Source organism: Vidua macroura, chromosome 7 (assembly GCF_024509145.1).
Source record: "Vidua macroura isolate BioBank_ID:100142 chromosome 7, ASM2450914v1, whole genome shotgun sequence".
NCBI lineage: Eukaryota > Metazoa > Chordata > Aves > Passeriformes > Viduidae > Vidua > Vidua macroura.
In genome coordinates this window covers 15,305,738-15,331,982 of record NC_071577.1, presented here as the reverse complement: position 1 = coordinate 15,331,982, position 26,245 = coordinate 15,305,738, and the positions used below count along the sequence as shown (strand labels likewise).

The 26,245-nt window shown below is 40.1% G+C and overlaps 1 protein-coding gene across 3 annotated transcripts in view; it reads left to right on the top strand.

Moving 5' to 3' along the window:
- The window catches only part of PARD3B (par-3 family cell polarity regulator beta), a 395,945-nt gene that overhangs the window by 320,665 nt on the left and 49,035 nt on the right, over positions 1-26,245 (top strand). For all 3 annotated transcript variants that reach the window (XM_053982562.1, XM_053982561.1, XM_053982560.1), the window contains one exon: positions 23,805-23,940. In XM_053982562.1, the coding sequence (XP_053838537.1) occupies positions 23,805-23,940 (136 nt within the window). The remainder of the gene's footprint in view (positions 1-23,804; positions 23,941-26,245) is intronic.

Sequence of the window (26,245 nt, the reverse complement as noted above, 5' to 3'; positions counted from 1 at the left end):
ATTACACTTCTGCTTATAGATAGCTATTTCTGAACCAGCTGATAATGTGCAAAATTAAGATTTTGTAAGTGGCATTTTAAATTAATGGTTAATGGCTGACAATTAATTAAACTGAGTTGTTTAATAGAGAAGCTGTTGAAATCTTGTTTATAGGCCAGCCACTTCCACACTGAAAGTGCAAACCTTAATAGCATTTGGTATTTCCATTTAGTAGACAAGCAATGTATCTAGACATTTTCTTTGAAGAGAGAGGTCTGCTTTACTGGATACAGAGGATGGATGGATGGATGGATGGATGGATGGATGGATGGATGGATGGATGGATGGATGGATGGATGGATGGATGGATGGAATGGATGGATGTAGCATTGTATACTATGTTTTCTTCTTCCAAGTTAACTGTTGTCTTGTAGCAGTACATAGAGAGAAATGCATTTCCTCTGAGAATCTGGTAATCTTAAATAAAATTGTTAAGTCTTACTTTAATTAAAGTGTAGGGGATCTGATTAAGTCTGATGTGGTTCTGTTTTCCCTTTCTTTTTTCTGCTCTCCAGTAGTCTGTTGTATTTCATACACTTCAGGGTTTTCAAAATACCCAGCTTTTCATTGCTTCAGGTTGTCTTCTGTCAGAATGAGTCTCTTTGGCCCCATCATTAGCCTTGCAGAGTTGCTAAGGAAAAAAAAAAAAGGAAGTATGTTTCAGTCAGGTTTATTCTGTACTGCAGTTCTGGTTAAATGATGAATGTGAGCCTAGTCCCATTTCCCTGATTGAAAAGAAACAAGCAGAAGGTCATTATGCTTCTCACAGTTGTGAGGCTTGTCCTTCCAGCAAGTCCTTTGCCAAGAAACTGTTTGTTTTTCTTTTGTTTTCCCTTTCTCTCAGCCCAGTTCCCAATCTTTTTATTAACTATCTCCCATTTTCTCCCCCAGCTTCTTGACATACTCATTTTGCCATACGATCTCCTAGCTTCTGGATATGCAAGTAGTTCAGAGAAAAGCCCTGGTGACTTGGCCTTGTGCAAACTTTGCTGTGTAGCCCTCTGTAAGATGAATCCAGGTTGCTGACCTCAGGGACCTCACACTCTATCCAAAACCATGACTTTCAGAAAAATCCTCTCCTACATTTTTTCCCTAGCTCCTACTAGTTAAATGGGAAAAAGGGGGGGATTCTTTCTTTCATTGTAGAGATAATCTTGGTTTAGTAAAACTGAAGGTGAGGGTGTGGATTTTGTTATGCTAGACTTTTAAGTCTGTGAATGAATGTGTCTGTTTTGGAGGTGGAAGAGTTTGACCATGAGGAGCCAGTTCATGTGTATTAGCACCTGTATGTTCACACTCCAGGTGATGGGCATGAGCTCACGTCAAGCTCTTTCTTGACTTTCCACTTTGTTGAGATAAATTAGTGATCAAACTATTCTTAAAAGTAGTCAAAGTTCAGTAGAACACAAAGAATCATTTCCCCCAAGTCTGAAAGTATGAACAAAGGATTACATTTGGAGGAAGAAGAAAAAAGGGTTATCACTGGACTGCTTCAAAATGCTGAGTAGCTCCAGTTAAGAGAGTAGTGATACCCATTCAGTGAGGGTGGAGAAATCACTCTTATATGTGATAGGGAAAATGGACTCACTGGAGCCATGAGAATTTTTTTCAGTGTCTTCACTTCTGCTTGAGGTTATGTAAGGTCAGTAAGACCTGTGCTGATAGGTTCCCCTGAGTTACAGTTAAAGCAATTCCCAGCCTTCCTCCTAATTAAGCAGTAAGAAGCATAACAGAGCCCTGAGAGTCTTCAAGAAGCATCTCGCAATTTCTCTTACATTCTCAAAATAAATTTCCTAGATCCCCGGGAAAGCTGCTTATACCGGTGAGAAGGCTGCAGCACAGGGAGCCATGGGGTGCTCCTCAAACCCACCAGCATTGCCAGGTTCTGCTGCCACCAGGAACAATGCAGGAGCTCTGGTAGGGTTTTCTAGCATGGTTGCTCATGTCCAGGCAAAGTGCTCAGCACTGTGTGGTACTCATACAGCTTAACTGTGTAGTGAAAGCCTCACAGTAGAAATCATTGCCATCTCTATGTATCTGTAAGATGTAGGAAATTCTTACTGAACACTGATTTTTCTGCAGTCACAGTTCACCTGGAGTTTACACCAGCAGATCTCTAAGATTTTACTGCTAATTGCAGCATAATAAGATATAAAAGGTCTAAGGGGGGCACAGATTTGGCTTCAGAATGAATCAGTGGGAATCTTCTCATGGAAGTTTCAAGCATCTAATTGCAGGATTAAACTGCTGCTCCTAAAAATTATCCATGACTTTGTTCCCTGTTTGTGTCAAGATGCCAGGGGCAAATAGTTACCCAAGCACTTAGTTGGCAGCATTGTTGACAGGAAGTATAGGCAAAAGCATGAACCAGATCTTTTGATTTGCAGAAAAATGTAAAAACTGATGTTGTTAGAAAAGCTGGAAATCACTCAATATTGTGCTAGCAGAAATATTGGGAAGAATGATGAGATGTGATGGAAATGGCTTAATAGGCAACAGGATGCTGAATAAAAAGACAATAATTGTGATTATTGTCTGACAGCTGTGCAGAGTTTACAGTCGATGACAAACTCTAAAACGTGCTGTTTTTCAATCCGTGATCACAAATCCACTGGCACAGACAGTAATCCAAGGGGTCACAGTAAGCCAAGAAATAGTTTATTGTTTCATCAGCTCCAGTCTTCTGATGTAGTTAAGTTGGTATATACTCTGAACCCCTGTGACTGCCCTTGCATTCCCACAAGGGGACCTGGCACCATCTGGAGTCCACGTGTACTGTGGCTAAGGAGCTGTTTCTCTGGCAGGTCATGCAGCAGCAGGGCATTTGTTGACATTGATCAAGGTATCAGTATTGATCTTGGGATGGTCTAAGAGAATTGTGACTGCTTTGTGGAGAGTCATGTTAGACTCTCATAGAAAATGAAAGAAACAACTTGTCTTCAACTACATAGTGGTCTGCACCTGAGAGGTCTTTCATTAGGACAGAGAGACATGAGAAAACCATGTTGTTTCAGATAGCCACACTGGTTATCTCTTTTTATCACTAACTTGTCTTTGATGTCTGGAGGCCATTTTTAGCAAGCAGTGAAGGGTTATTGCATGAAAGATTTTATACTCTTCAGTTGCCTGCAAAACAGGTAGCTGCCATCATTTTTCCTTTCCACTAAACTGAAGTGGAGAAAAACAAAGAAGCAGCCCACAATAAAAAAAGATGCAAGAGGACTAAGTGTGAGATACCTCTAGAAAGTGCTAAAATTGCAGTAAATATAATGTGCTTGTAGAGCAATAAATGTTCTCTTAATTTTTTTTTTCTCCTTGTTTCTCTCCAGTTTCCTGCCTGTGTACCAGCAGGTTAGTGTGACAGTTTTGCAGTATCACAGTCCTCTGCTGAACATGCAATCTGGGAGGTTGTTAGCCCTATCCCTCCAGTGACTTGGTAGCAGTAAGGAGGAACAAGAAAGTGACAACTAATGTTTCAAAATTTCAAACATCTTATCATTCAGTCTTTGACCCATATTTATGGTTTAATGCCTCCAATCACTTAATTTTAATCTTAAATAAAATTTTTCAGCATAATAGTATCTTAGGGGCATTTCTTCTCAAACCAGTATTAGCTGGAACATGTCCTTCAGCCATTGAGTTTATCTATTATAAACACTTCTGCCCTTAGGCTTAGATGCCTGCTTAGTCCTGCATATGGTTATTACCTTGTAAATGGGACTAAACTGTAAATTATAATTATGGTATTTACATAAATGCATATAAAACAATTATTTTGAGACTGGCATGTAAGTTTAAGCTTGGAACATGTTTCTAATGCAAGTGTTGTATGTGGCCTGGCAGTTGAAAAGTAAGCAGCAAGGCATCTTCAGAGGAATGGAAGCACAATAAAACATGATGAGTCTTGTGGAGAGGCAGGGAGGGGGCAGCTGTTTTCTAAGCCTGAGTCACCATAGTGCTCAATAACTGCCTGAAAGGATTGCTTTAACTGAGCACTTATGTGCTGGAAGTGTGCTGCAGATCAGGGGACCTGGGCTGCTTCTGCTCTGCTCTTGGGTCATGTCAGGGGAGGCCTCTTCTGGATGCAGTCCTTGCTTTACATGTCAGCAGAAACTTCCATAATGTGGCAAAAGGGTGTGAGGCTGTGGAGGAGGGTTGGGGAACAGCATCAGAGCAATAAACCTGTTCCTAGTTGTTATTGGTTGGTAGTACACAAATAACAAGCAGTCTGTAGTCCTTCACCTGAATAAGGTGTTGTTTTCTTCCTTTAACATCTTCTGCCATCCCTGATTCAAAAAAAAAAAAAGGAAACCAAAAAACAAACCAAGAGGCAATTATTCTGTGCCTCTGTATACAATGCCAATGTTTAAGCAGCAGCTGCTTCAGAAAGGGAGAGTAAAGGGGACTGGGGGGAAGGGATTGATCTTTTCCTCCTTTTCTCTGTAAATACCACTGTCTGCATCGGTAGTGATGCTTTGACCTCCTTACTACAGAGCTTGAAAAGTCTTGTGCTCTTAGTGCCATATTCTGGCCCCAAAAGTGAGTAAGCAGAAGTCTCATTCTCTTTCTTAGAATGCTCCGACAAATATATTATCGATCTAAACGTGATAGGGCTTGAGAACCCCTCTCAAAATTTAGAGTCATTAGTCTGACTACTGTTATTTTTAACATGTCTATGTGGCTTCTGAAAGAAGTGTTCTTTCATACCTTTTTGCCTTTAATCTGCACTCTGCCCACTATCTCATTACTATTAGCTGTGGCAAATACACCAGATGTCTGAGCAGCTTCATTGTTCTGTTGTTTTTCTTTTCCAGACTCTAGTGCATAGATAGATGTTAATTTCTCTTTTGTGTTAAAACTCGCCTCCGAGGAATAAGATTACCAGTGTTCAGTCTTTGGCTGCTAGATACTGAGGTCTCATATCTTTGAATGCTTTGTCTCAGTTAGTGTTTCTACTAGCTCAGTGCATTTAAAGTGACTGGTCTCTTCTTCTTTAATGCCCGTGGAAACTTAAATTAATATCCCTTGACTTTAGATAAACAGTTTTAACATGTTTTTAAAACGTTTTCTTTATTCCCAGGGTTGAGCAATGATACACAAAAACACCTGCTCTTCCAAGTGGGTGGAAATTGAAAATCATGCCAAGAAAAATGCTGTTTCTCAGAAAAGATCAAAATATGCATTGTTTAAAGCGTGGCACAAACAAAATAGATTATGTAAGAATCGTGGGCCCTTGTTTGGGATGAGATCACTCACTTTTGGGTCCATACCTTTTCTAACAGTACTTAATGCTTACATCTAAAAAACCATGCATGAACTACTGTTTTCCCCACCAACTTTGAAATAGGTAGTTAGAAAGGTACAGGCACTGTATCAGCACAGTTCCCACCATGACCACTGGTGTGCTTGAGTAACACAGCAGTAGGTCCAAACCTTTAAGAAAACATGTTTCTTTAAAATGGGTCAGAGGACAACTGATTGTTTTACAGGTAACAAATGTGAACGCCCTGGATTTGACTTTTCTTTTTTTAAGTACAAATTATGTCATTTATATGGTTACATAAGCCAGAAATTGTAAATTTATGTTGCACAATCTGAAAAGCAAATTATAGCATGTGGATTTGTGTCTACTGCTCAGAGAGAAAACTGATATGCAAGTCCTGTTTCCATCAAAGTAAATGGCAAAATCTCTACTGATTGAGATGGGAAATCAGAATTGATTCCCCTACCTGGTTCTCCCTGGAAGAATGAAGTGATATTTTCTCTTCTGTTTTATACTCACTAGTTTCACAGCCAGGTTACTGTAATTTGAGCATTTCTGCCATACGTCTGCATGACTGTTTTTGCTAACTGCTTTTATTACCTTTTGGGCTGTTCTTTACATCATGCTGTTGACAAATGATTTTTACATTTTTTTTTACCCCAAAGTTTAGAGCACTGAATACGGAAAAGCCTGAAACATTAATTGGACTAGACCGCAGCATTTAAAGTAACCTATTCTATCGTCCATTTACCTCCCACATGAAATGAAAACTCTATTTTGATCTGAACTGTCACAGATAATTTCTGCACATAAAACACATCCAGAGACAGCTTTCAAATGGAGTTGTCACTTCTTATTTAGCAGGCTGGGGACTCTCTATTGTTGTCAAACCCTCTTTGCAAAAGCATCACTAACACACTGATCTGCACAGTTGTATGTAAGAGGAGGAATGGTTGTACAGCTTCCATGAAACAAAAAATTGTATGTAGCTGCTGAAATACTCTGCAGCTGAACTTACCTACTGTTTAAGAGAAAATTCCTTTTTTTTCTTTATGATTACTATTTTTGAGCAGATTTTCATACTGTGTGCTGGTGTGGGGAGGGGTTGTTTTTAGTGTGAATAGTGACAGTTACCATTTAAAAGCTAGTAGCCAACATTCTGTTATTTTCCCCGACCTGTCCTGGACCAGAAGTTTGGCTTTAATCTCTTAACAAATTTCAAGAATCCTTAAGCAAGTGCACTGGGAATATCTCTGAGTTATGAGTACAGAACTGCTGCCTCAGAGTGTATTCCAGCCAAGATGCTTAGGCAAGGCTGTAGGGCACTTGTTTCCAGACTGCTATTCTGATGGTGGCCAATGTGGCCATCTGGTGAGGCCGGCTGGAAGACCCAGCTATGGCATCACAGAAGAAGATGGCTTAAAACTTGAGAACTACTATTCTTCAGACTTTATTTTCATAACATTCCATTTGCCTTCGAACGTGATATATTTTCATAAAATAAACTTGCCTCCTGGCCTCACTTGTATTCTCAAAAATTTATGCTCTTGGACTAGGCAGTTAAATAGTAGTAGCATGTGATTTTTATTCCATTTTCCTCACAGAGTTGGAAAATTGACCAGGATTAGGGGGTGAAGAATTTGGTTAGTGTGATGAAATGTCCTTTATTGCTGTCTCCACAACTACTTATGCCGGATTAAACAGCAAAACACAAGCTGGCAGAATGCTCTTCTGACCTAATTCTGTACCACAACACAGATAGGAGACTATCTGCTGATCTAAATGATAAGCATGACTTAGTCAAATCCAGATGGATGTGAAAGGAGTGAAACACAGATGAGGCCCAAGAGCTGGAGTCCTGCATTTTCTGCAGCTGCCTGAATCCTTTAGATATCTTCACTCTGCAGCTGGGGTTAGGGGGCAGGACTGGAGGGAGGGAAGCTGCTTGCTGCAGTGTGGAATCTACAGAAAAACAAAACTGAAAGCTAGCACCTTAAACATTATTGGCCAAAGCAAATTGCCTGTTTTAAGGACCATATCTTCTGTAATGAAGCAAGAGATACAGAATGGAAATCACATTCCGATTTCTAAGCTGTATGCCAGAAGATTTGAGGCTTCTTTGTTCGATGTGTCTCAAACTCCCTCTTGGAGAGTGATGTGATGGGGAGGGTGTTTCTCTCTTCCCAGTTTTGCCTGTAATTGTACTATATTCATGAATCAAATTTAGTGGTTATCCCATGGGGAGCAGTGAATTAGATGGGGAGGAAAAAGGGTAGTTTGGTGCATTAGTGGAGGATATACTTGAATGCAGAAAAAATGAGGGAAGGAAAAATCTTATGGTCAATGTGCTTAAGTTAGAAATAGGGCACATCCATGGAGTTTTAACTTTGGTCATTGCAGAAAAAACACAGCAGATGGAAGCACTCTTTCTTTCTCCTATATGTCATTGGGCTAGCTTGCTTTCCTCTCTCTTGGTGGGACAAGTGTACAGACCTGGACTAGATTCAGCATACCCAGCTATCTGCTGGATTTGTCTCTGCAGCCTGTATGGGCACGTTACGTTTGCATCCTCCTAAAACATTAAGTATCATTGTCAGGCAACCTGTGGACCAGTGTTGTTTCCATATTATCTTGTGCTCCCCCACCTGCTTTTACTGATTCCATTGCTCTGCTGTGCATGGGAACAGGACTGTCTATGGATTATACATCTGTTCAGAGCCTATTGCAAGGAGAGTTTCAGAGGCAGCCTCTGTGGGTTCTTCCCCTGCAGTCCAAACCAGCTGGTGAGTGGCCTGCTCCAGTCCCAGGGTGTTGTGTTTTGGCTAGTATTGGTGTGTCTTGAGAGCACAGTACCATCCAAAGCACCCCAAAACTTCAAAGCTTGCTTTTCTGCAGCTCTGCTTTCAAAACATGAAGCAAACATGTCCGGCAGCAGTGCCATTTACTGACTCCTGAGAATATCCTAAGTAGTGGTCACACCCTCATTTCAAAGGCAATATATGGAGCCATTATCTGAGCAAATACAGTGCCTGTCACTGAAAATCCATTGATGATGATGAATTCTAGTTACTGATGACTGCAGCCAGATCCACAATGGTGAGTAGGGGGTAAAGCATTAGCCCTTAAGCTCTAGAGTTGCTCTCTGTAAGCAGGTCAGGGTTTCACAAGAGCTCAAGGAAAAAAAAAAATATATATATATAAAATTTTAAAATCTCTAGAGTCTCAGGGAAGACGTGAGGAAATAAGGAGACAGAGAAAGAAGAAGGAATAATAAAAATAAACAAAACATCCTTTGGGGGGAGGGGAAAAGCAGATTAAAATATTTTAGAAGAGAAAAAAATAAGGATTTGGATAGTGACAGGATGTTCTCTTACAGAATGGCAGAAATATTTATCTGTGTAGAAGAGTAAACTTGGGTTGGAAAAATTTCAAGAGTTTCAGGGAAAGTTGAATTTCTTCTTTATCTTCAAGGAGATACATGCAGGGAAACTGTGGAAATAATATATTGCTAGAAATATTCTAGATCTGTGGTGGGATGAGTGTATTTGTGTTTTAAAATGCTACCATGTCAGTATTGGTTTAGTGTCCTGAATGTCATTGTTAAATAGGGTTAACTTGTATGAATCTGAAAGAGTTCAAGATTTTCTTGTTTCCAAATAACTTATGCTTGTGTGATGTGACACTACTGTATACCACCTTTCAGTAGATGTGCAATTCCAGAGGCAGGCCATCTGTAGATCAAGGCTTGATAAAGTTACCCTTCCCTAACATAAATACCTTTTTTTGGAAATAGAGGCAATTTCATGTCCTCTCATTTCCACAAATTGGTGAAAGAACAATATATTTTATGTATTTACAGTGGAAACTTAGCGCTAGAAGCAGAGCACATTCTGATTTGCAAAGTGCAGATGGGTGATGCTTCCCACTGGATAACACCAGGTCAGTGATTATCCCTGGCTTGTGCCCTGACTGTGCAAGGTGAGCAGAGCCCGCTCCCCGCACGGCCGGGTCCCCGCACGGCCGGGTCCCTGCACGGCCCGCTCCCTGCACGGCCAGCAGCCCCGCACGGCCGGGTCCCTGCACGGCCGGGTCCCCGCACGGCCGGGTCCCCGCACGGCCCGCTCCCTGCACGGCCGGGTCCCTGCACGGCCAGCAGCCCCGCAGCAGCGGGAGCTGAGCCGGGCCCTGCCCTGCAGCGCCTCCGCCCGCTGGCCCTGCCTGTGCTGCTGACAGGAGCCTTGAGAGGATGTTTGCATCCTCCCAACAGGGAGTTTCAACAGTGATCTGAAGCCACGGTATACAAGTGTCCTGAGCACGGATGATGGGTTCTTTTGTTTGTCTTGTTCATGTTACAAAATAGAGGCGGTGGAAGATGGTATTTGTTTTCTTAGTGTTGACTCGGAGTACCTTTGCCATTAACCACAGCCCCTGCCCAGCCTTTCCTGCAGTGCTCACTTGTCAGCTTTGACCATGTTCCCCAGAGTGAGATTTCTCCTCATTTTATAATGAGGAACAGGACATTCAGGTTTTTCCATGTGTTGCCACCAAAACCAATATTACAGCCAGACCCAGCAGCAGTGATGGCAGCACACAATAATAACCATCCCACATGCGATTTAGATTAACTGCTCTTCTGTTTAGTTCATATAATGCCTCAACAGCATGATCTGATTTGCTGTTTTCACATAATCCATCATTAATTCTTTGAGTTACAAAATGACATTTTTTAGTTGCAGATGGAGGGAAATGGGCTCCCCTGCATTCAGAAGGGAACTTCACTTTCTCCAACTTCAGTTATGTCACTTTATTTATCTGACTTTTATTTTAAATGTGGTTTCATTTTACAAGTATGAGGATTTGGGGGAGCAGTAATGCTTCTATTAGAAGTGTTGTCTTTAGGGCTGCCTTTCAGCATAGGTAGAACTGAGTAGTAATCACTGACCACAGGCCTCCAGCTCTGAGGGCAAGGGAAGAGAGGAGTGGGTGTTTCAGCAGCATGCACAGATTGCCTCCTCCTCTATCTGAGGAAAAAGCTGTTGAGGAGCCAGAGGAAGCTTTGGGCTTGTAGAGGACAGCTGTGGCACCCACATGGCTCCTGTCAGTGGTGGCAGCTACAGGAACAGGAGCCGTAATCCAGTGCTCTCTTACCTCCAGCAATGCAGGAGAGCAATTAGGAGCAGCCCTTTGGGGAGTCAGAATTGTTTCCAGAGCTTGGAAAAAGAGGAGAAAGGCAGTAGAGGTAGAGAGTTGCATGGAGATGGGGCAGGCTGTCTCCTTCCCACCCTTCCCAGGCACGACAGGTGCAGAAGCTCTGCACCCACTCTTCCCCAATTTATCAGTCCTTTGCTAATTGTCGTCCCCTGCCTAAAATCTTTTGGTCCTTGCCTGCTCTCCTCCCCTTTTCTCCTCATAGCCTGCTGGAATCTTCCCTGCCTCCCTATGAACATTACTCTACTGTTGCTGAATTGCATTTTGCCACTCCATGAATGAGAACAAATTAAACTACTTTATCTCGATCATTTGTGCAGCAAAATGCAATTTGCTTGTGTTGCTGCAGGTCCTTGAGCCAACTCTGTTCTGGACACTTTTATCACTTTGCAATCTAATCTGCTGAATATCTCAGATCTTCTTGCATTGAAAGAAAATGTGGGTTTAAGACAAACTTTTTTAAACTCCAGCTCTGTATTTATGCATGCACAAATCCACAGTGATATACATGTCCTCATATATGTATGTATATGTATGTACCTCTATAATAAATAAAAAATACATATCACACTTTGAAAGTCCACACCTAGCTTGCTAATGTCAGCTACAGTTGATGGACAGCCAAGGCAGACTCTTTTTATAGTCCATTTCTAAAATGAAACCATAAATTTTAAACCCAGGCTTCATCATTGCAGAGAAAAAAGCTTTTCCAGCCTATTGATGAAATATAACATTTGATAGGATTTATGAGGCCCAGATTCAGGAGGATAATTTGCAGAGCACTTAAAGCTCCTTTTTCCTGCCCTTTGCCTTCCCTCCTCTCAAATACACATACCAAAAAAAGCCATTAGTAATGAAAAATTATTAAGGAAGATTTTTCTTGATTCCATACAAATGTCAATTTGTGAGAGAGAAAGAGGAAGAAAACAGTTGCAGGAGCTCTTACAGTAAAGGGGTCTAAGAAGAGCCAGGCTGATTATATGAGAGGAATACTGGCTTTTACTGATAAATACACAGTGTGATTATTTGCTGTAATACAGTCATTTGTAATGTGTCTCTGTGTGTGTATGATTTTTAATAGTACCGGATGGAATTTATTTTTTTATCACATTGAGATATTCACAAACCAGCCACATAAAGTTAAAAATAAAACCAATATCCAGCTTCTTGGTATCTTGATAAAGTTTCCTTCTGGCTTGTATTACCAGAGTGATAATTTCAGAGGAAAAACATCTTCTGTAACTTGTGATCACAGTATCTGTCAAATGGTAGGAAATGAAGAAAACTGCCAGACAGTGTCAGATTTATTAACAGCTCTAAGAAAACCAAAATTAATGCATTTTCTCTTCTTTGATGGGTTGAAATGTCCATGTGCTGTACTTATCTTAATGGACAAGTGAAGGAAGTAGCACTCATCAATTAAGTCTCTCATTAAGCTGACTACAGCTTAATCTGGAGCACATGCAGGAGTACTCTGTGTGAACCAGGCTGTCCCCTCAAAGGTGTTGTGGTTGTTGTTAAGGAGTGCTCATCCCGCAGATGCCAGGAGCAGCCTGCTGGACCAGGGAGAATGCAGTCCTATGGGGCAGGGAGGGGGACAGCCATGGAAACAGGCTGTGCTACTTGTGCCTGGGGAGCTGCTGGCCTGACTTCCATTGGAATACTGTATTTCCATGTGTTGATAACCAATCTTCATCCATTTGGGTTAACACTGCCTATGTAGGAGGTGTGCTGAAGCTGAATTGTTATGGAATCAGATAACAGCTGGGTTTTTTGGGGGGCAGGGGATGTAGCTGGAAGGAGAAGATGACAAGGGATTGTTTTGTCTGTGCAAAAAGTAAAAAGCAGCAGATATTCTTCCAACACGAATCTATAGTCTTTCCATATGCTGGAATGGGGTCTTTTCATTTTGGAAGGGAACACAGCCTAGTCTTATACCAGACTGTGGCTTTTGCCATCGTTTGAACGGTGACAATTTGACTAAGTTATAAGATTTAGAGTACTTCCCACGCACATGATAGAAACTTGGCTGCTAACTTCACCAAAAGTACTTGTCCTGAGCTGCCAGAGCCAATACATGTTTTTCCAGTAGCAGATTCTAGCTGCAGGGACCAGATAGACTCCTGTTGCAGGAATGAAGGATGAGGTAAATAGGGTGTTCAGTGATGATCAGTGTTCCCAGGCCCTAACACTATCTTCCAGGGAGGAGAAGGGTGAGCTGCTTTCAATGCCCTAAAAAATGCCATGGGAGGGTAGGACAAGTATCAGAACAGAGAAGAGGCTGGAGCATGTAGAGGATGGAGAGAATAAAGGAGAGTGCTGGGCCAGGCTATAGTTGTGGACAATATGTGGATGCTTCAAAGTAGGAAGAAGTGTACCAGTACTGCAGGTTTGATGCTGTTAGTGTGTCAGACATGAGCACCTCATCTGAACCAGTGCCAAAAGGAAGAGTTGGATGTCCCATGCCACCTGCAGCCCCATCCTCCCTGGCAACTGCTTTGGGAAGTGCTTCTGGGAGATGGGTCTCAAGGAGTGCTGGAAGGAGACATGCTGACCTAGGTGCCTCAGGGGAGGTGTTTCTGTGCTACAGCTGTTTGTGGGACAGAGATTTGTTTGTATGGGAAGCCAATAATGGGTAGAGGAAATTGGCATCTGTGGCTGAAAGATAAGGAAGGGAAAGACTTCCAAGCATCAGGATGAGAACAGAGAATTGAGGCAGCAAGACAAAAACAGATGGGAAAGGATTGGTAAGGTGTGTCTCTAAACATGGCAGTTGAAAGCATATGAGAATCATTCCGTAGAGGCAGAGGTGAGCCTGAACCAGAACACTTGCTCCAGCATTTCCGGGACTCCCAGCCAAACACAGAGAGATAGGTTTGATCTTCCTTTCCCAGGCAAGGTATGCCAAAAAATGGTTCTGTAGAGTTTGAAGATTCCATTATTTAATTTTTTACATTTGAATTTAGCATTTTTCAAAGCAATTACTAAAAAGGAGTAGGACTTAACTTCAGTCTTAAACACTTCTGTTCTCCAAGTGGAAAAGCAAGAGTAATTTCCTATCAGATGTGCAGTGGAATTGCAGCTGTAAGAAGAAGCTAGAAAAACAATGTACATCTGTAAGTCCAGGAGCTTCCATTGCCTGCAAAATGCAAAGCAGTGAAGTTGCACTGCTAACTTGAGGCATCCAAGTTCAGAAACACTTCTCCAAAATGCCGTTTGGCTTGTAAAGAGTTCAATTCTATTTATGCAGAGCTTGTGATGGAAGTGGATTGAAGGAATGTGTGCTCCCCAGTCTGTGAATGCAAACTAAACAACAGTGGTCCCAGGACCCAGCTGCACTGAGGGAAGTGCCTAAGGGGGGAGACTGCTGGAAGGGTAGATAGGGTGGCCTTGGAGGCAGCAGAACTTTGCAAAAATCCATCTTTCATTTCAGCATCTGTCAGGGTTTTTGTTGAGCAATAACCACAAGCTAAATTTGTCATATATAATTCCAGAGAGAAGTCAGTGGTAACTGATGTTTTGATTTTTGAGTGTGTTCCTGTGAAACTGCTCATATCTCATTTGTAGTTTGGAAATACTGCCCTATCAGAGAACCAAAATGAATTTACCTTCAGGGTTGTCCCCATGGTAAGATTATCATAAAATTTTTAGCCCCATGCACTATTATGGTGTAGAAAATATAACTGTCTGTTTCTTTTGCACATCTGTTAAATGTTTCATGCATCATTTTAGTATATATTCTGAAAAAGTGAACTTCAGATCATGGCACTGGAGTTAGGATGTTCTGAAGAGTGTGTATGGATTATACCCCTCTGCAAGAAGCCCCGTGTGTTAAAAGAGTCATTTGAGCACGCTCAGCAGTGCTTCTGCTTTGCTGTGCCTTGCACTCACAGCTAGCAAAATGAGCTAGAAAAAATTTCACTTGTTGTCTTTGCTTTTCCTTAGCTTGTAGTTGGAGCAATAAATGCTTTCTGTATAAGGCTTACATGCTTCACCTTGCATGTGCCAGTGGCTTAATAAGAGCATCTGCTGTCTTTCTGTAGCAAATCTGATGATTTTTCTATGCACGTATATTTAGTTGTGCATATAAATAGAATCCAGGCACTGTTAGATGCATATGAAAGTGAACGTCAGATTGAAATGGTAACATATGAGGTTTTCTGCAGTTCCATTTATGAAGTATCAAGTTAAAAACAAAGCTGTGAAGTAGCCAGAAAACTTTTTATTTCTGCAGCCAAAGGCATATGCTTGTACAGCCTAACATAATTAGGTCCCCGATATGTTCTTAGAATGGTCAGTATTTCATGTGTTGTATCATTGTCTGTGAGCTGTTTTTTCATTATGGTTGGGCTTTTACACAGCAGAAAGTAGGAAAGCACTGCTCCAGATGTCTGGCTCCTTTCACCGACTTTGTTGCTGTCTACAGCAAAATTTGAGTTTTAACTCTACAGAGCAAATTCCCTTTGAATCTTTGGATACCCTTAAACAGTATAGTACTGGAGTATGTGTAAATGTCTACAAAGTACAGTGATTGGAGTGGCTGGTTTAAGAGGAGCTATAAAATGGTTCCAGCTGGAGTGCATTCTTGAGGTAAGCTCAAAATGCACTCCAAATTGTCAGCACACTACTCAGAAAAAACACAAGAAACAAATCATCTTTAGTGTGCTTTGCTTCCTTTAATGCGCATAAGGATAGTGTATAAATGGAAGCTGGTCAATTTTCAACAGTTTGTGTAAAATTGTCCCTAGGTTTTGCTTCTGTACTTCAGGCTTTGTGAATAAATACATTGTGAATAAAAGCATCACACAGGGTTGTATGTATACCTGTGTGTATTTCTGTGCTCATAATGCCGTCTATATTTCAATAAGTATTGTGTATCTGTCCATTAATATTTATATGGAATGGAGAGCTTTGGTTCTTGCAATTTTTAATAAACATTGATGGTGTTACTAGTTTATACAGAGCATTCAATATGCTCCATCAAAATGGCAGCTCTAATTAGGTTCCTTGAATTAGCTAATGGATTTTGAGAAAGATAGCTTACAAAGCTCTTACAGCTGTCCAAGATATTCCTGCCATGGCAGAAAGACAAAAGGCCACTGGAAGCTACAGATTTGAAAGCGTTAGAAATGTGGCTGACAGTTAAAAAAGATAAATTACATTTGTATTTTTTTTCCTGTAAAAGTCCTAACACTGGATTGATGTTATCCTTGTAGTGATCATTTATTAAAAATACTTAAAAATACCCAAAAAAAGACAACTTTATAGTAAGGATGTATTTTGGCTCTGAGAGCTATGCTCTTCCCTGATGCTTTGCATATAATGTGAATTCTTTTTAATTTTTAAAATGTAAGCTATATCTGTCACAGAATTACAGACTCAGAGAACTTCTTTTTTAGTTGAGGTTGAGTTGTCTACCTCCTCTCTAGCTAAACCAGGTATTAAAAAAACAAACCACATAGAGGATTAGTTGCTGCCACTCTGCCAGTGGCATAGATTGGCACGTATGTAACAAAGAGCAGATGATACAGTCTCTCGTGTGAAACTTGGAGAAGTAATTTCTGAGAGAAAATAAATGGTTACTCTGGGCTTTGAAATTTTCAACAAAATCTGTTTTAGAACATGGGCAGTGGTATCTACTGTGAGGGAATTCTTAGATCCTCAATTCTTCTCTCAGAAGGGAGTGCAGAAATGAAGACTGCACTGAATAGTCACCTTCTCTCCATCCTGCTTTTGCTTTGTGTGTGGTAAAGAGAATTCCTGAGGGACTCATGAATGGCTAATTCATTGGAAGTTTGTAAAGTAGTTATTATTTCGGGTTTAGTGATAAGTTTAATAAACAGTAATGCAAAAAGTAATAACCTGTAAGTGAAAAAAATCTAGCTGCCAGTTCCAGGCAGGTGTGATAGTCTTTAAGAAATAGAGTTACATTTCTACACTGGAGTTTAGCATTCAGCATTTGCTTTGTTGGATTGTTAAAGCTGCTGTAAATGGAGTTTGGAGGGCTGAAAATCTGCTCTGTGTTGATGTGACCTATCTATTGTAAATATGCCAGCTGCTTTACATCAGTAAAGTAAAATACCCCCTCCCAAGCTGTGTTGTAATACAAAGTGCCAAAAAAGGCAATTTAAGTACTTTGCTGCGTAAATCCAGATGAAATTACCTTGGAGAGAAGGCCTTCAATTATGCCTCACACGTGACTTCTGCATGATGGATAAAAGGCATAATTGATATCATCTTTAGTGAAGAAACCAGAAACTGTTGCATTGTCTAGAGGCTACTGAAAATACCAGGAAAATCTGTTCTTCATTATTTTCATTGTGTATTGTTTATAGAGAGTTTGGTTGTTGTCAGCAGCCGAGTCCCTAATCTCCCTGCTTTCCTAGCCCTTCAGAGACAAGTGCACATCTCAAATCAACAAGACAGCGGTAAACTGGTCCCATGCCAGAAAGAGATTGCCATTAACCAGCCTGAACTGGAAAGGCTTCCTTTTTTTATTATTAGTTAAGATCTGGTGATTGCCTTCTTTGATGAGGCACAATACATTGAGCAGAGAAAAGGGAAAAAATGACCTTTCTTTGAAATAAAGATGACAATCTGGCTACAAACAAGAAAATGCCTGCCTTTTTCTTTTTCCTTTCTACTTGATTGCAAATAATGTGTTTCTGTTAGAGTAGCATATACCATATCTGCATGCAGTGAAGTTAAACCTCAGTGTGCCAATTTTGTTTCCATAAAACAACAAATTAGGCTATACCTCCCATTATTCCTGGCCAGCTGTAGTCAACTATAAGTTATAAAGGAGAGTAATGGAGATGAGAAGTGGCTGGTTTGAAAAGATGATGCTCATTTGAATGTCTAGGCCGTCTGCCATGACAAACAGGAAAAGGTGTTGTATGTCATGTGAAGGAAGGGAAACATAAAAGGTTGCCTTGTGTCAAGCCACTGAGAGATATTTTATAAACAGTTTGGAAAAACTGAAAGTGATACAAATCTGTTGGTCTCAATCTTCAAATGGGTCTTTTGAGGCTTCTGTAAACATATTGTGAGCTATTTGGGGAAAGAAAAGGTTAATGACATTGCTAATTCATATCATGAAAGGTTTTCTTTCCTTCTTTCTTCCTAATGAGTCTGTAGGAACCTGAGAATATCATCTTCTCTCTTTCCACTAAACTCCTAATGTCAAGAGGTCAGTAGTGATGTTACAGGGTCAATAGGACTCAATTTACATCCAGACAAATGGTAGTCATGTGCTGCCCTAGGAGTCTTTGACCTTTTGGACAGAAGTGGTTGTACTGCTTTTATGTTCACCTAAAGAATTGAAAGGTGACAGAGTATGTTCACTGAAGCACAGTTATAAGTTTTTTAAAATATGGTAAAACAGATTAGGATTCTAGTACTTTAATATACATGTTCAACTAAGTGTAAATGGCTTCTTCAGTGTAATTAGTTTTTCTGTAGTTTGTTTATGATTCTTTATATGTATTTATGTACCTAGAGAGAAACACATCCATCAAATGCTGTCTCACAGTCAGTCCATCTATGCAGACCTTCTCAGACAGTCCTGCCTAAATGGAACAGGCTCAAAGTCTACCTACCAGTCACTTTGCACAAGAGCCCAAATCAAGTGTCCTTGTAAAGCCCCTCTGCATTGAGAAAGACAGTAGTTGTGCATACATCAAATATGTTCCTGCCCATAGCAAGAAAGCAGCTGTTGTGGAGACCAGTAAAGCCATATGCACGGTTCCAGTTCCTAGAAAGATGTCATTCTTAACTTGGGTCCTCAGTGTGAGGTGTACGTAGCCAAAACCCGGGCTGGCTTTGGCTGAACAACAGAGCTGGTTCCTGAACCTGCAAGGCAACATCGATGATGTCAGCAAGGCATTTCTGACAAGTCTTTCCTTGCAACACCATTTCCTTACTCAAGTGCACATGAAAAGAGCAAATGTTCATTTCTCTCTAAAATCTCTTTCTCTTGGTGGTCACAAAGATGAAGGCTGAATTACAGTAGAATTATGTTCTTACCATTGATTTTCTTTTTACCACTTCCCGCTATTATTTTTATTCCTTCTTACTATTGAGGTTGCAAAAATATCTTCATACAGGGTAGAAATGCAAGGGCTGGAACTGAAAGAGAAACTTACTCAAATATTTATTTGTTATAACTTCAAAATGGAAGTTTTATCTTAAGTGAAAGATACTCTTACATGCTCTGTTGGATGCCCTTATACTGTGTATCTTTGTAGACCACTGTGTTCCTTTCAGTATGTAAAATTAGTTTTGTTTTTTAGCAGATCGTGAATGGAAGACTGTCCATTCTCTAGAGTCTGTGAATCACCTTTTGTCTCGGATTTGTTTGTTAATGGAAAATTCTCTAAAAGAATATTTTTAGCTTTTCTTTTTCTTCTTTTTTGTTTGTTTGTTTTGATTTATATTAACTTGGAAGCACCAGTTGTTTGGTTAGGGGACTGACAGTCAGCTGGGTGAAATCAGTGTTTGAAAGAAGTGGCTGGCAAAAAAGCCCTGTGCAATATTAATGTGTTTAAGAAAACCACTGGAAACAAAATGTTTATTGCCTCTTTAAATGTATGTTTATATATAGCTTTAAGTGGTTCATCTTACTTCGTATGTGCAGCACTTGTTTTTAATTTTGTGTTATCAAGAAAGCTGCAGTAAGAAGTCACTAATTTAAAAATGGCATTTGAACTTGAATGATGGAAATACAGATTAGCAATTCAGAGGAAGAACACAGAGGATATTTTACTGTGTAAAACCTGAGCCATACGTATTAAATACTGATTATGATGTTTTAATTCTTTGAAAAAAAACCCTAGACTGTCATATTGAATATACAATATTATTGCTATGGTGCTTGTTCATCTCTCTCTTCTGAGGTGATGGGACAAAATTTCACAGTCATATTTTACATAATGTCAGAGAGCTCGAAGCTCAGTCTCTGCTACATTATGGTTCCCCTTTTGTCTTGGGCTGTATGTTCCAGCTGTATTGGTTGAGAGGCTGTTTGGAAGACCACCCTTTGCACTTACAGTGGGCAAGGTGGGCCCTGCACGGTGCTTCCGACAGGAGTGGGCACAAGGAGGGGAGGGTGGGTTCTGGCCGTTGGTTGTGCAGTTGTGGTACAGCCCCAGCAGCTGGACTAGAACGATCGTGTTGTTCGAATGATAGCACAGACTTGCTTTTCTCCTTCTCCCAAGCCAGAAGTCCTTCTTCTCCCAAAAAAGGACTGTATTTAAGAAAACTACAGAATGACTACAAGAGTGTGCTTTTGCCTCTTTTGAGTGTTCACATAAGTTTGTTGGGTTTTCTTTCTGTTTCCAAAAAAAAAAAAAAAAAAAACCCAAAAAAAAAAAAAAAAAAAAACCACCACAAAAAAAACCACCTTGCAGTGTGTGCAGCTTATTGGAAGAACTGTTGAACTTCTCTTAAGTTTGTTTATGGCTTGGGATTTTGGACATGTTTGTTACTATTGTTTGAAATCAGCACCTGAGTCTTCACAACTCTTTTTGAAGTTTCTCAGAGATTAATTCCTACACACAGACATTATTTTAGAACTTCCCAGTGTCAGCTGCTTGTGAATCAGTCTCCTTACATGTAGCACAATTTCAGGAAATCATTCTGAAAACAACTGGAAAATGCTGAGTGAACAGTTCTCTCACAGTCTTGTGACACAGAGAAGTCAGTGAGTGCATTAAATTTTGGATCCTGGGAACATGTGATGGTGGGGGGAGTGGTAAAAGTGTGGTTGCATGGTTCTCTGAAGAATGTTAGCATGGCTCCAGAGCCATGTCAGGGAAGCAAGTGTGCACAAAACTGCACATATGATGAGGACTGTAATATTTATATCTCCTCAAGGAGAGAGCACTGCATTAAATGTAAAGCTGCTGTAAAAGAAATCTCTCTGCTGTACTTACCAGGCTTGCTGAAAAGCTTCAATAAGTCTCCTTAATATAAGCTGACTTTGATTGGAGTATTGTTTCTAAATTTCTTCTGTAAGCTCAGGTTCCTTTACAGTATAAATAGTCATGCATCTGAAACATTTGAACTGGTATTCATCTGCTGTTTCCCTGTCTGAGAACCACTATCTGATCAAACCAATATTTTTTAATTATGTATTTATAGGCAGATGGGAGAATAGTTTACAGTCAATGTATGATCTTCTCTGCAAATCTTGGAATATTGTGTTGGGTTTTTTTTTAATATTGCCTTATCAGTTTCTTTTTTTTATTACTGATGACTTCATTCTGTTTGAATTCAATGCTTCAGTTTCTTTGGGGTAAACTAATAGATTATGTATGCGATATTTGCAGAGTGCTGATTGAATTCATCTGGTGAGTTTGAATGTGGTTCATATATTCACATAATTGTCAGGAGCCAAGTTGAAATTCAGAGCTGTTTCATGAGCATTGCACAGGGCATCATATTTATCTCACTTTACTCAGGAGTGGATAAAACTTTCATGGTAAGTTAGAATGCAGCTCTTGCAAAAGCCAATGCCTTTTACATTTGTGCCTATAAACCAGTGGAGAAAAAACAATTGTGGAGCTTTAACTGTATCCTGAAAATATGAAGCGGATGTACTGACCAATGCTCTTCCTACCTGTTCCCTTCACTTTGGTAACAAATTCTGAACCTGCTGGCCATTTTTGACCAGACTTGACTGGTGACTTGATATTCCAGAGGTACTGGAACATACTGGAACACAAAGTTTCACTAAGTGCAAATAAGCAGCCTGCTAGAGAGGCCCAGATAAATGCTCTTGCTGGGGAGAAACACTGCAGTGTGAACTGTTATCAGACACGAGAGAACCCACAGGAGAGAAGCACAGGAAATCAGACTTCACGGAGCTGCTTGTTTCCACAGAGATTATGCTTGTGTTTTCACACTAATCCAGATGGATAACTTTCCATGTGCTGCTATCTTTCATTTAAATGTTCCTACTTATTCTCATGGTTAGGGTTTGTAGTTTAATACTGCGTGGCAGAGGTTTGTCAAAGCAAAACTTGTCAGGCCCTGTCTTGTAATATGTGTAATCAGCTTGAACTCTGCAGCACCACTTCCACTCGCTGGCTCAAAGGGTTTGAGGAGAAAGAAGTTCACCTACAGGAGACCTACACTCAGTGGAGCACAGGCTCCTGATTGCCTTACAGTATATCAATCTCAGATTTAATTTAAAAAGGTGGGAGGGAAAACCCAATGTGTGTGGTATTTTCAGATTGTCTCTTCAGCCGAAGTACCTGGTGGAAGAAAGTGGATTAGACCATTGGTGATGGGTGCTGTACAGTTTGCAGAGAGCTGCAGGAAGCCAGATTGGTTGGACTCAAGCTAGACCTATTGCCTGTGTTTCAGTATTTCCCTCTTAGCTAGTGCTGCTGTGGGCAATGTTGTTGGCAAAGCAACAGGGACAATACTTTGGGCCTTATCTGTATGTTAGCAGCCCTCACTAAACACTTTATCTGTATTCACAAGTAATGTCAAGGGATTTCACAGGTATTGTAGTGCTCATGAGCTATGGACCAAGCTTCACTGTTCTAAGTGATAGTCTCCATTAGTTAGACCTCAGTTTCAGTGTTTTGCAAACTGGAAATGGTTCTCAACTATTTGACAAGAATTAATACACGGAACAGAGGCATTTATCTATGGAAGGAATAAAGGTGAAGAGGGAATATACTTTTTTTTTTTTTCCCTCAGTAGACCACAGAGTTTGTGCAAGCTTTCTGCACTGTCTTGGCAGATCATGAGAAAAATCTCATGTGCTCTGGAAGATTTCAGTAAGTCAGGCAGAGAAGCTTGAAACCTCTGGGACTTTATATAGAGTAGATGGATAACTTAGGCTTCAGGAAAGGAAGTGATTTGATTTTTCATGGAAACATACTGATGCTGCAAGTAACCATTGCCAATCCTAACTGCATATTCAGTTGCATTTGCAGCCTGTGTGGAATTTCTCTTAATTGGTAGTTAATTTCCAACCAGTCTAGATTGCTGATACATACTAGAAACTAAGTAGTATTGAACTGATGGGTTTATGTCCAATATTTTGTATGTGCTGTCCAAATTCAATTTGCTATGCAAATCCTGTAAAGGGCTTCCCTAGATTCTGGCATACCCATAGTGCAGCACGATGTAGCAAGATGCTGCACTGAGTCTGTGCTGATGTGAGCAAATCTCTCTCTCTGTAATCCACTGATGGTGGGGCAGATTTGAGGTTGTAGATTAAGAGAATATACAGTGATGTGCTGCAATAAAAATGGTTTGAGTTTAGGAGAAGACACAAATTAATTGTGTAATTAATAATTCCTGTGAGTGCCAGTAAATGCTACTTAGCCATACACTCAGTACTCACCCCAGTGCTGACTACAGCAGGGCTGGAAATATCTGCAGGAAACATTTAATTTATTAATTTTAAATATGAACAAAGTTTTTGAATTCTTAGCCATTTTCAGGATTTTATTTAATAGTTCCTGGTTATAGCTTGAGCTTCCACAGTTGTACAAGCCCAGCTGTAAGGTTTCAGAAGGCTCACTAGGGTCAAAATCCACAGAAAGGCATGTGTTTAACTTGATAAACTAAGCAACTCCACTGGATTTACCAGAGCAGTTTGCAGTGTGTGCAGTTCTGCATACAAGTGAGTCTTTGTGGATTACTAAGTGAATTACTGTTTAATTACCACTTTAAAACTATGGTGTCAAGACTTAATAGTGTGCTTTCCCATCTCTCTTGCCTACCCTGGATTTTCATGGTTGATGTTTGAGTTCTTTGTATAATTGGGAAGGAGTTTGGGGGTTTTTTTTATGAGACAAAACTTTTCTGTGCTTCTCTGTGAATAATAGTTTATTCTTTACCTAGAAGATATGTAATTTTAGGGAAATTCCACATTTAGCATGGGAGCAAAAGGAAACATTTTTGTCAGCTTATCATCATCATCATCATTATTATTAAAATATGATAGTCATTTATAGCTGCTCACAGGAATGTTAAAAGTTTTTTTGTGCTCCCCCATCTGTCTGCATCCATCTGTTGTCTCTTGTCTTGTACTGGAATTGCTAAGTTCTTTGGACAGGGACAGCCTTTTTTAAAAACAGGAATCAAGTTCACAATTAGCAGCTTTGTCAATATAAGAAAGCAAAAATTAGGCTGATATGGGCCAGTGGGAACTATGCAAATCAGGAAAATCAAACACAATCCCTTTGTCTTGGGTCTGGCAATTCTCTGTGTGTACCTGGTGTCAGATATGTGTGTTGACAGGAGTTTTATTTAGCTTTTTTTTTCCCCTCAGTGGCTGCACAGGTGGTGGGAATGCTGATCGCATCCAGAGGCTGCGGAAGGAGTACCACCAGGCCAGGCGGGAGGGCTTGCCTTTCTACGAGGACGACGAGGGAAGGACGCAGCTGCCGGACTATGACCAGCGCTGGGTAGGTCCACAATGGGATCCAAAGTGCTTTGGCAACACGCAGAGGTAGCAGAAGGTGCTGATTTGTTTGTGTTTTCCAGAAATCCTATATCAGTTTAACAGGAATTTAGAGAGTTCATAGAAATGGAGAAATCCCTAATGGCAGCCCACCAAAGAAAATGTTAATACTGAGAACTTGGCTAAAACTAACTCATCCGTTCACTGTGTTTGATTTAGGCCCAGGTTTCTTTCCTCCATTAAGCCTGAGACAGAGTCACTGCCAAACTTTGTCATGTGTGGTAGCTTCAAGGCTTTTCAGGTGGATTTATGGTACTCTGGCTGTTCATCTGGTGATTCTCTGGGCTAACAAGAGCATTAGAAGAGCAGCCTCTCACTGTGCTTAGTTGCAAAGTGACAGGGAGGAAATAGAGGCATGTCTGTCCTACCCTTCCTTCTGTACATGGGACAGTAGCAATCTGGCCATGTTACAGCCTTTGTAACTTTTATTAAGCGAAAAATGTAATAATTTGCTCCCCTGCATCAAATTTCTTAAAATATTCTATGAACACTATAGAACTGTTACAGGCATGGTGTATTCCCTGTTTTACATCTAGGCCTCTCACTACACAGAGGTATATTATCTACCCCAGTACTGAAAAGTAACCTATAAGCTATAGAAGAGCCAGAGATTAAATCAACAGTGCCAGATTTTTGAATGTGTTAAATAAATGCAACAGCCATAGTCTATGGGTACTCAAGAGCTCCGCCTGAGCAAGTTTTGAACTTGGACTCTGTCTTTTTAGGAGTAATTATAATCAACCAGCATTCAAAAATGTAGCTTTGATAAAATGCAATTTTTGCTAAATAAAAAATTCTAGTTTAAAAAAACCCAGAAATGTGTAAAAATATTAAGAATCTATATATTTCTGAAGTTTGAACTAACATTGGTTTTAATGTCTCCAAACTATTGGTGTGAGTGCTGAACTGAAATCTGCAATGACTGCTATAGTATAAAAAAATCCTATGCAAGAGTAGACTTTATTGAAATCACAGAAAGATGCAGAGTTAAAAGGGTGTTTTTACATAAATTATCATATATATTTGTTCATTAACTCCAAAACTGTTGTTGTATATATTATTCTGTTTCAATTACCTAAAGTGTCATCTTCAGCAAAATAATTCTTTCCTTAAAGCAGTCAACTTTAATCCACTGCCTTAAATTTTGTGACCCAAATTTGTGAGTCAATGTACCTGCCATTCTTCTTCTGGATTGCTTTTGTAAACTAAAATAAGAATATGCATCAAATGTGTCTTCCTGTTGAAATTCTTTGTCATGATAAGTGTCCTGACAGGCCTCAGACTGGGTCAGTGCTACCTCTTGAGCAGCCTGAGAATTTCTACTTCTTATCTGAAACTGATAAAACTTTATTAATGCTCAGATGAGGTTGAGATTTACAATTCAGCGTAGTTTCACAAGATTCACAAAGGTTTCTTCTAGGTAATCCTCTATAAGCCTTTCCTGTTAGGTATAATGCCCAGAGATTACTGATTTGCTTTTCTTGTGAGGCCTGTTGTCCTTAGTCAAAGCACCTGAAAGGGTGCTTAAAATACCTTAATCATTAAACGATTCATAATAGTGGCACCAGCATTGTTGCTTTTTGTCCTTCCAGTGCAGAATATTTTTTTGTTTTGTTGTGAGGAATGGCAGTCTGCTCAAAAATCAGAGTTTACCTTGAGGGCATTAGTACTCTGAAATTTGTTGCTGCAACAGTTCTTCTTGTTGAAGTAGTTTATAAACTTCAAAGACTTCTAGTCTCTTCATTACAACAATATCATCCATTGATCCATCCAGCCGTGCTTTCATAGGAACTGTCTTTTAGTCTAGAAAATACCGCAGCCACAGCTTGCTGTCTTTGGACTCATGGCTGAAAATTCTGCTTCTGCATGTAGTTTTACCCTTAAAATACCTATGTTACAATCTGCAGAAACAGAAAAGAAGGAACAAAAATAGAATAAAAATATTAAAAAGAAAAAAAAGGTCTCAAAGCATCTTGCCAGGAGAGTCCTCAAGATAGCTTTGAAGCAATGCCATCATTCCCTCCTCGGGCAGCTGACCCTCAGCAGTACTGAGGTAACCACAGATTGAACAACAGCTGATTTTTTTCCCACCTTTACCTATCAGTGAAGAGATATGCTGATGACTAATTGCATAATTACGAATAAATAAAAACTTACTCCAATCTTCAGGATGTCAAGTCATTTTTAAAAGAGACAACAGACAGCTGAAGAGGAGGAAAACCTTCTGGTAGAAGTTTTCTTTCTTCCCA